The sequence below is a fragment of the Gavialis gangeticus genome, unplaced genomic scaffold (genome assembly GCF_001723915.1).
Source record: "Gavialis gangeticus isolate Ggan-Ray unplaced genomic scaffold, GavGan_comp1, whole genome shotgun sequence".
Lineage (NCBI taxonomy): Eukaryota > Metazoa > Chordata > Crocodylia > Gavialidae > Gavialis > Gavialis gangeticus.
This window is the reverse complement of record NW_017729025.1, coordinates 25813494-25824439: the sequence shown is the minus strand read 5'-3', so window position 1 is coordinate 25824439 and position 10946 is coordinate 25813494. Positions and strand designations below refer to the sequence as shown.

Here is a 10946-nt window from a genome sequence, read left to right as displayed (position 1 = left end):
GGGGGGGGGGGGGGGGGGGGAAGGAGCAGCTCCAGATGGTCCCTGCCTGCTTCTGACACTTGAGTTCCCACTAGGGGCTTTGCCATGCTGTTCCCCTTGCTCAGATATCGGGCATTGGAGCTAAGTGCAGGGAGCACTGCCCCAGTTTGCTTCCTCTTGCTCTTCCACCATTCAGCTGAAGAAATGCCACTGTGGCCAGGAGTCAAGCCTGCAAACATGTCTCATCTGTGCCTGCTTCCTTGCCTCTCCGTGCTGCTCTGCTGAGTGGCAGGGGCAATGATTTAAAACCTGGTGGAGCTGGAAACTAGGTTTGTGGAGGCCTACCCCAAGCCCAACTTCCAGCCCTACTGGCTTACCCTTGTTGCCCCCATTGCTCAGCTGGGCGGTGGGGGGCAGTGATTTAAAAGCTGAAGGGTGTGGGAACCAGGTTTTGGAGCCTGGCCTGGGAGCTGGGCTTGCGGAGGTTTTCCCCAAACTTGGCTCTCAGGCTATAGTTAAAGACTCAGGCTTCTAGTCTGGGAAGGAAGTGAAGCCTGTAACATCTGTTCAGATTGTGTTATGTTTTCAGTTATCAGTTTAAAACACTGTCTGAACCTATCACTAAAGCAGTAAAAGACAAAAAGCCTGTTCTAAGGTAGCCCCATCATTCGGATCTTTCAAGCATGTCCACTGTTTTCCAAGATGTTGTTGGTTTCATTGGGAGTTAAAGATGCTGAGAATTTCTCAGGATTCAGCTAGCAGATAATTCCTATTTAATATTTGGCTATTTAGATTGTGAACTTGTCAAGGCAGAGATCACTCTGTCTTTATCTTTCTCCCTTGCTTTTGCCTTGTTGAAGGAAGAACATACAAAATAGCAAATTGGTGTTTTCTACATTATAATCCATTAGTTGCATTTACTATAAAGATCTTGGTCCTGAACTGCTGAAGGCAATGAGAGTTTTAATACTGATTTCATTCAGAGCAGAATCAAGATAAAATGCTATATGGTAAATCAAACGGTAAACAAGGAGAAAAACTGAATTTTCAGTAAACTTTTGGTATTGCATCAACAGCAAGTTAAATATTCCTGATTAAAAGGTAACTTTTGAGCTGATAGTATCTCCTTTAAGAAGTGATTATCACTGCAAGATAAAAATGGTACTGTTTTTTTTCCGTAAGTGGAATATTTGATAAATGTGATAGTGAAAGAAGCTTTTATTTTAGATTGTGAAGGGGAAATATCTCAACCATTGCAAAGTCTAGAAGCCAGCTTTAGCATCTTAATTACTTTTGGAATAAGCTACATTGCTGCTTGTTGTAGGGAAATCAACTTCAGCTAAAACAGACTGAAATCTTGGCATAATCTATAAGCAAGTCTCAACTCTTTTTTGTACAGTAAAGTCCCAAGTGTGAGAGCTGAGTGTTTAACCTCTTCCACACTAGCAAACATATAGTCAGTCCATCATTGTTTTCATCTAATGTTACAGTTTTTTAAACAGAGAGAGCTACCTGAGTTAGTAGGAATTAGAATACAGTCGCATATTTGCTAATACACATACATAATGTATTTTCTTCTAATCAGTAAAATAAGGGGGGGGGGGTTCACCCTATGAAAGTAAGTGACAGTACAGGCTTTTGTTTATGGTGAGACTCTGTACCAGGTATCTTGCAGTTCCTAAACACAGTTGGTAACGCGCATCATCATGTAGTAGATGTTTGACAAGTGCTATTCTATATTACACAAGACAGGTATTCTTCTGGTGTAACTTAACATTTGTATTCTGATCTTTTTTTCTTTTGTAAAATATTTTTGCTATTACAGTTGTCCACGTGAGTTTTCATGTGTAGTTGAAGATACCTGATGTTGCTCTAACTCTCCAGTTTTTAGTTTGCAGAGAGCTGGATGGGCTACTCTGGCCCAGGATATGGAATACTCAGCCTCGTTGTCTCAGAGAAATACGTTTGGTGCCTGGACTACAAGGGTAGCCTGTTCTGCAGTGCTCTGCCTAGTGCAGGTATACGATGGCAAAAGTTTGAAGATGCTGTCCAGCAGGTGGCAGTCTCACCTTCAGGTCTGGTAGCTTGTTTTTTACTTTGTTGACCCACTTTTAAAATCAAAATATATGTATTTGTGCAAGTTATTGTGCTGTTTTTCATACTGGTATGTAGCCGCATGTAGTTTGGGTTCCCTCTCATATTTTGTTATCCAGATTACAGGTAACTTGCAGGTTGGCTATTGATAAAACAGGCAGAAACAGGTCCACAGCCCAAACTTTTATTGCACTTCAGAATACAAAAACAAATATTTATCCTAAAGTCTATCTGGCTACCTGTGACGGTACAACATAGATTCTCACATATACCAGCTGGGGAGACTCGAGAGGTAGGAGGAGGGTGGCACATAGATTGGCATCAGGTCGTCTTGAATTTATTGAGTTCTCCAAATTTCCCCCGAGCCTATACCCTATATTTTTAGATGGCTGGTTCTAATATCCTAATAAATGACCTCTGATTGGTTTTATTTAAATTTCTTTGTTTCACCTAAACTTTTGGAACAGTTCTGAACTAGTTTTCTTTTAGGCATGAAACGTATCAATAGTTCGGATTTATGTCCTGTGAAAATTGTACTTCTGGAGGGAAGGATTCTCATTCCTTTCCGTCACCATTATGGAATACTGCTTGCCCTTATCCTTTCATTCCCTTCCCCAAAATGTATAGTCTTGGAAAATGAGGCTGCGCTTTTTTTTTTTTTTTTAATAACTTATCTAGAACTTAACAACAATATATCTATTATAGCAAAACAGTAGGTAATACATTTGGTTACATCGATTACTATAAGTAAAGACTGTGGTATAGTATATTTGATTACCTAATGTATAGTCTTCTCTTACGATGCCTTCTGCTAGGCCTTATACTCTTTAATTGTATCTCATTACTGGTATAGTTAGACATCTTGACAGCTTCCTTTACTTTGCTGACCAAGCGAGTCACATCTGCAGAGGTTCACTTTGTAGTCGCTCTGATGCAGGCTTTGGGGCCTTCTGCTTAGCCACACTTCTGCAGCTTGGCCTAGGCCCCTTGATATAGTGGCCAAGACTGCAGTAGTCTGAGCACTTCAAGTAATAGTGCTTAAGCATTGATCAGTGCCTGTAGTTCAGTAGTATGTTTCACAATGCCTAGGGTTTCCTTAATTTATTTGGAACAGCTTTCTCTTGCAAATTGTGAAAATACCATGTTGGGTGTAGTGGCTTCATGCCTGAACACTTAGGTATGGTGCTGTTCCCAAATGCCAAGATTTGGATTTGCTTGAGCAGCTTCGTGCAGACAGATCCTCCAAGCTGACCTGTTGAGTCTTTTTTTTTTTGTATATATGAGAAGACTTCATCTTTTATAATTGTGATATCAATACAGACTCTCTTCAGAACAGAAAAGTTCCTACTCATAAGGAGGAATTCCTCATTAAAAAGACCAAGCCAAACCACAATTGCTTGCTTGCAGTGGTAATGCTAAAAGCAAATAAACATGTTGCACACTTATTCTGTGCTACGAGTTGTGAGTTTTTTAGCTGACAGCTGTCATGATAGTCACATTGTTGGTTTCCATATCACTTTGTAGATATGGAAACCATACTTGTAGAAGTAACAAGTGCATTTCAGAAGCTAGTATTGAAACCAGCTGTAAATTCGACCCGTAATACCAGTTAGATTTGGAATTAATATACTCTGGCATTAAAAAAATACAGGTACAGAGAACAAGTTGCATTAAAGTATTTTAAGAAAGAACTACCCTGCTAACATATATGGTTCAGCAACTCTTAGTAGAGTTGGAAATTGTCTCCCATTTAACAATGTAAAAGTAACAAGGATTTGCAAAATCTTGCACTTTTGATTATAGACTGGCATTGCCTGTTGTTCCGCAGGGTTGGGTCCCTGCCATGCCTGAAGTTTCAGGGGCATGATCCTGTGGGACAACACTCTGGGTGCACCTTTGCAAAATGAGAAACCCTGCATTTCCCTGCTTGCAGAGTCATGCCTGGGGATTCCCTAGGTGGGCCTCTGCAAGCTGGGAAACCTGAGGTTTTCCCATTTTGCAGAGGTGAGTCCCACACTGGAATCTCCAGGTGTGCCTTTGCAAGCAGGAAAATCCAGGGTTCCTCTCTTACAGAAGTGTGCCTGCTGATTCTGATGTTGAGGGCACCTCTGCAAACAGAAAAACCAAGGCAGGTGCTCCCAGGGCTCTGCTGTAGGGAAATCCCAGGGCATGCGGAATTGAGACCTTGAAGTCCTGGCAGCTTTGGGCTGCCCATACTCTCCCACCCTAAAACAAACACATTTTTATTACTTTTTGTCACGGCCACAAATTTGGGTATTTGCAACATGATAAAAGGCATGGATATCTGTACTTTTCCTTTATGCTGCCCTAAAAAATTATTGCGGTGCCACAAAGGCAATGTCTGTTTGCAGCCTTTGTTAACACTGCTGCTTATTTATGTCTGACACCTGTTTTGTTTCTTGCACAATCAGTGTTTAGTACTTTTGTTTGCCCACTCTTGTGTTTGTTTTATGACTTCTACAGGAGCTCTCCTCTGGAAGATTGAACAGAAAACTAATAAGGCCTTTGCTTGTGGAAAAGTAACCATAAAAGGAAAGCGCCATTGGTATGAAGCTTTACCTCAGGCTGTCTTTGTAGCTTTAAGTGATGACACTGCCTGGATTATCAGAACTAATGGAGATCTATATCTGCAAACAGGTACCGAAATTAACTGTTGCCCTTCCCTTTTTGTATGTGAGAATCAGAAAAATGTAGTTCTATTAAATGAACCTGAGTTGATTAAACCATTATATGAATTCAGAGTAAAACTTTTCTTTGTGCAGGCAGAGAGAGCTCCTTTGGCTTGAGACTTGGAATCAGTTGTGCGATGTTGCAGCAGAAGCTGCAAAAACATTGTTCATGTTACTGGAACTCTAGATCAGGACCCTGTTGTGCTTCACAGAGGGACCAAAAAGATTGGCCTTGCCTCTAATTGTGAGAAACTTAACAATAAAGCAAGACTGACAGAAAGACTAGGAAATAGTGCCGTGATGGGTAACCTGTTAGGCCGCTGTTTGAGCACACCAACGGCCTGACCATTGTCAAATCTTTTTTTGTAGGCCTCTGGACAAAGAGTGTTAAGGAGGGTTTTGAAAGAAGATAATAAGATAGCTTTATGAATGTTTGTAGGGAGTTCTTCCCAAGTGTGAGGGGACCCATGGGAGAAAGCATGAAGGTTGTTGGAAAAATTAACTAGTGGGTCTGCTGAGGTAAGAATCAACCTTTTGACAATGGATGCCAGACAACAGGTGGGATGGGGTGAGGTTTGTATTTATGATAAGGAAGGTGGAAAAATGCCCTGAAGAGGAGTGTTATGGCCAGAATAAACCAGTTGAAGAATCTTTGCACCAGCTTTCTGAATGGAAGTGTGTGAGCTAGTTTGCATTCAGTAATGTCAGAGGAAAGATTTTTACCATATTTACTTGAATCCAGAGCCGGGTTTTCTCCCCATTCAACGTGGTGGCAGGGAGCCTTCCTCTTGAATTCAGGTACAAGGTTGGGGGGCAGGTGGCTGCTGGGACTCTGCTTCAGGCCCTCAGCCTGGGTCAGGCTGAAGTTGGAGATGCAGTGGCTGCCTGCTCCCTCCCTCCCGTGCCTTTGCCAGCTTACCACGTGGATGTCCCAGGACTGGGGTGCTGCTGCTGCTGCAACCACTGGTGTGTGGCTGGGCTGTGGTCAGAGCTACCCTGTGCTTCATGCCCCAGGCTGGAATGGGGCTGGAGCCACAACTGACAGTAAGTGGTGGGAACGGGGGCACAGGCATGGAGGGGGCAAGCACAGTGGGGAGGTGGTAGGGGTTACAGGCACTGTGGAGGGGGGCAAGTGGCAGGGGTTATAAATGAGCAAATGGCAGAGGTCAGGGTGCCTGTCCTCCCTGCCACTGTTTTCTGTGTTGGAGCAGCGGGGGAGATGAATTTAAGATGTCCCTTTAATAATTATAATTTTCCACATACAGAATCTAATAAATTTCATAGTTTCATAGATGCTAGGGTTGGAAGGGACCTCAACAGATCATCGAGTCTGACCCCCTGCCTAAGCAGGAAAGAGTGCTGGGGTCAGATGATCCCAGCCAGATGCCTGTCCAATTTATCAATGTTCCATGTTCTGTGGAACATAATTCCATAGAATCTAATTATTGGGGGGAGGTTGTTTTGAATTTGAAATCATCTTGGATTCAGGTAAATATGGTACATTGAGCTAGAAGATGAAGCAGGATGACAGTTTTGCATGTACGGCTGGAGAGGAAACACTGACTCTTAGATATGACACAGAAATACTCTGCCAAGTTCAGACAAAATCTGTATGTAGGTAAGTAGAAAGAGTATAGAGTCTATGATGATACTCAGGTTCTGGGGCTGAGTGCCTGGGAGGAAGGTGCCGGTGATGGCATCCACTTAACAGAGAAGAGATAGCAGGTGGGATGTGGGATTAGGATTTACTAGCCCTGTTGGGCTACAAATAAAGATGATCTGTTCAGGAAAAGATACTGGAGACACAGGCTAAAATTTTAGTTTGGACACGAGATCCTTTTGGAGTGGAGAAGTAGATCTGTGGGTCATCTGTCTAGTCATGGCGACTACATTTGTGTATGCCAGTGAGATTATCCAGAGATGAGGTGTGGATAGAAGAGAAGACAACTGAGGACTTGCAGAACTCTTACAGAAAGTTCAGGGGGTGAAGAGGATCCTATTAAGGAAATGCTAAATGAATGATGAGAAGGAGAAAAAAACAGCATAGGAGGTTGGAATTTCAGTAGCCAAGGGAGGACAAGATTTCAGAATGGCTATCAAAGATCTGCTTGTTCTGCACTTCTGATAGGCCATATTCTCTGTGTGATTATTTCTTCATTTAGATATAATAACAACAGTATTCATTGTTGTGTATTTATATTTAAATTACAATCTATTTTTTTATAATGGTTTAACTTGAACTCAGATGCATAGCATATTTTCATGGGTGTCCTGTTTTTAGATTCAATTTTTAATAAAGTTGATTAGTTGCTAAGAAATCAAGTAACTTGTTCAAGGTCATGAGTTGTTACTCAGCAGTGATGCTAACAATGATAAAAAGGGAATTTGATTCTGCAGGCTAAGAACTGTATGGGATTCTGGATCAAACTTTTCCTCTTCTGCCAAAGGTTAATTTGATTGTATCATCTTACATTCTGTCATCTTTGGAATTTATATACTAATTTAGAAACCAAAATTAAACCTTCAATGTATGTGTTTTCCATGGATGGATTAAGAAATATTCCTTCAGTACCTCCAGCACCCCAGCAAGCTTCTGCACTCACAATATGTTCCCCAAAATTAGAAGTTGGCTGCTACAGCTTCTTTTCAGTATCCTCAGACCATCCTAGTCCTGTTCTGCTCCTTTGTGTTTTAGAAACTTGCAGTAAAAAATTATTTATTTCTTGACCATTCACTTGAGTGCCTGCAGATCCCATTTTGGGTACAATTGTGTAGAAGAAAGTATATAATCTGAAGAAATGGGTGTGTGCTTAAATGCATACCATAATTTCCTAAAGTCTTACATATTGCAAGTACTTTCTCTTCCTTCTTCATCTGGTATGGGTGTCATGTATCTTTCTAAACTGAGATACCAGATGGTGCCACTAGAGGCAGGGCAGGAACAGAAATCAAGGGAGGAAAGCTCTGGGTTCTCCAAGAAGTTTAAGTGTAGGTTGAACTCTGCTACAGTAAAGTAGAAGTATAACTCATAGAGAAAGCAGTACATTGAGAATAAAAAAAAATGCTCATAGGCTTCTTAGACTTTTTTCCCTTTTTCTGCTCTAACTTTTTCTGATTATACCTCATAGTCTAGTTACAAACACCTGTACTTACTTTGTTGCATTTGCAGGCCTGAGCGTGGATCGTCCTTGTGCTAGAGCGGTAAAGGTGGATTGCCCCTATCCCCTATCTCAGATTACCTCAAGAAACAATGTAGTGTGGGCATTAACTGAACAGCGGGCACTGCTTTATAGAGAGGGAGTGAGCAGCTTCTGTCCTGAAGGCGAACAGTGGAAATGTGATATTATCAGGTAATGAAATGGTAGTTGGTCAGCATTTAATCAGAATAACAGAAATTGCACTATTATGTTGGAATTGGTAGATATTTCGTTGTATATTAATTTGACTTTTCATCTCTTATTTTAGAGCGTTTTGCATCTAAAGTGTAATCTTTGGGTTACCAATTTTTTCTTCAGTACATTTTGTTTCATTATACTTTTATCACAATTAATGGGTAGAAAAGGCACTGTGTTGTTTGTATTAAATACAGTTTGTTCCATTCATTCAGGCTACCACAGCTATTTCCCTTCTCCCTGCCCCCCCCCCGCCCTTTTTGGCTCTTCAGATATTTAATAATCTAATTTTTAAAAACACATATACGTCCATTTTTCTTAGTCAGTTGCTGACAGGAGTAGAAATAGTCAGATAGTGCTGGACCTACCAGTCACAAATTTATCGTTGGTCTGACTAGCCTGTTACAGTTTTCTGGTCTGTCCATAATTCTGGCTTTTAGTCTTATTATCAGATTGTTGCTTGCTGCTTTTTAATAATATCTTGAAAATTGTTGCATCCTGATTGTTGGCTTGTTATAAACGTAGGGGAAAATGTCTGCTATTGCATACATCAATACTATTTCATTTCCGTTCATAAAATATTGTAACATTAGCCTCGAACTTGTCCATTGTATTTGGTTTATGAAAAGTTTCAGGGAGGAATTGCCAGTTTAACTTTTTTATTGCAAAATGGTCCTTACAGCAATTTGTTTTCTTTGACATTGGAAGAATGGTTGGCTTCTACAGGAAGCTTTTATCATCAAGGTCAGTTTCTGTCCTAATTCTGTAGTCATATCCATTTCCAGATTATAGTGTCTGTGTTCTACCCATCCTAACTAGAACAGCAAGAAAGAATAAACTTATGAGATTGAATTTTAACATGTTTCGATGAAATAAATAGCTGCAGTTTTTTCCATTAAGAATGATTTCTAACTGTACAAACTTTAAGTTACTGGATAAATAAACTTGTTGAAAGGGCTGCATTGTATTTGTAAACTGGTAGTGTCATATGGAGATACTCTAAAGTGCTCTGGTTGTTGTAGGACTCCTTTCTGGAATCCTATTTTTTCAGGCAGATTGTACTCTGTGTGTGTTTATATATAAATATATAATCGCTTCTCTTTTTGCATTTGCAGTGAGATGCAAGCTTTGGAGCCAGTGTGTGTAACTCTTGGAGATCAGCAGACGTTATGGACTTTGGACATCCATGGAAATCTGTGGTTCCGAACTGGTGTGGTTTCAAAGAAACCACAAGGAGATGATGATCACTGGTGGCAAGTAGGCGCTACTTCAGCTTTCAGTAAATTCCATCTTTCCTGGGGTATATTTTTCTATTGGGCTTGTACTAGAAAACACCAAGAAATAATTGCTTGGCCTTTTACAAGCAGTTTTAATTCACCTGGACTCCAGCTGTGAAGACACTTTTTATTTAAGTCTGGTCCCAAAAGGATTAAAACACAATCCAGTCTTATTCAGAGTGAAATGGATTGGTTGCAGGGAAGTTCTCTTCTGTAAATTTAAACAAACAATTGTACAACAGGGCCACTTCCTTCCACCTAATCTAAGTTCCTGTGAACCACATGGGGCTGTTTCCTTCAGCCACAGGAGGCACTTTTCTGGCTCACACCAGTGACTAAGCATAGGATCTAATCCCTGACTGTTTTGTTTACAGACTTATTTCCTTTGACCTCTCTTTCCCCCCTGCACCTCCTTCCCCCCCATCTTCTTTGGCACGGACCCTTTCTGGGTAGTTTGATACCTGGTACTATAGATGGTCAAACAGCAGCTTGGAAGCTATGGCTCCCAGTTTAAAAACAGCTTCTGAAAACAATCATTTAGCAACAGATTATTTGAGCTGCTGCATTGCATGCAGGTTATTGACTCTGGACACGAGCATCTTGAAAGCTTTGTGTCTGGCTACTTTAGGCCATGCCAAGATTTTGATTTGCAGTTAAAAGATCAGGAAGTTCAGCTTCTCCTGCCTTATGCTGTATGCACATACAAACTTGTGTAAGAGCTGAGTAATTTAGCATGGCTCTGAGATGAGCCTTAATATTGTGAATACATTGTTTCCCTTTTGCTGTTCTTATTATAACATGAATCACTGCTGCCTCTTTTTTTATTTTTTAAGATGCCCCAGTGGCATTTTAGTTCTGTCCATCAAAGTTTGAACAAATAGCCCTTTCACTATAGGTCCAGAAAAGAGGATTCAAAAGGTACTTGCCCAAGCACAAGCAACTCAGTGTCAAAACAGACCTTGCTACCTGAGTCATGTGGCCCTCCATGTTTTGGGGAAACTAACTAAGGTCCACCTTCTCATCATCACACTTGAAGACAGCTGCAGGGGAGAAGAGAGAAGCTTTTTTAAAATTTTCTCTGACCATTTTCTGTAATAAAGGAGTTTCCAGTGCAACAGTCCCACAGCATAAAAATGCAAAGCAATTCCTGGAGATACTTTTATATAGGAAGCAGTTAATTGTTCCATGTTTGACTCTTGTTTCATAAGCAAAGCGTTTTAAATATTAAATCATCAAAACCCAGGAGAACTAAAACTGGAGTCTTTTTCCCTCATATGCTCGGAGAAATGTCAGCTGTTGTTCTTGAGACTTCTGTTCAGAAAGAGTGGGAGGGGGATCTTTTCTTGAAAGACTGCAGGTCATTTCCACTGTAAGTGATTGTCTGTAACATTTTTCTTCTAGGTGAGCATTACAGATTATGTAGTGTTTGACCAGTGCGGCTTGTTCCAGACGATAATCCAGGCAACGCAAACAGTGGCAACAGCAGCGCAGGTGCCAGTAGAGAAAGTAGCGGA

At 40.9% G+C, this 10946-nt stretch overlaps 1 protein-coding gene across 2 annotated transcripts in view; it reads left to right on the top strand.

The window, feature by feature from the left end:
• TECPR2 (tectonin beta-propeller repeat containing 2) overlaps window positions 1-10946 on the top strand; it is an 83788-nt gene that overhangs the window by 10813 nt on the left and 62029 nt on the right. Inside the window, exons 9-13 of one of the 2 annotated variants that reach the window (XM_019518539.1) lie at window positions 1871-2054; window positions 4558-4731; window positions 7933-8113; window positions 9271-9412; window positions 10834-10858. In XM_019518539.1, the coding sequence (XP_019374084.1) occupies window positions 1871-2054; window positions 4558-4731; window positions 7933-8113; window positions 9271-9412; window positions 10834-10858 (706 nt within the window). Of the gene's footprint in view, window positions 1-1870; window positions 2055-4557; window positions 4732-7932; window positions 8114-9270; window positions 9413-10833; window positions 10924-10946 lie in introns of both variants that reach the window. The other variant, XM_019518538.1, reaches the window with a different exon arrangement.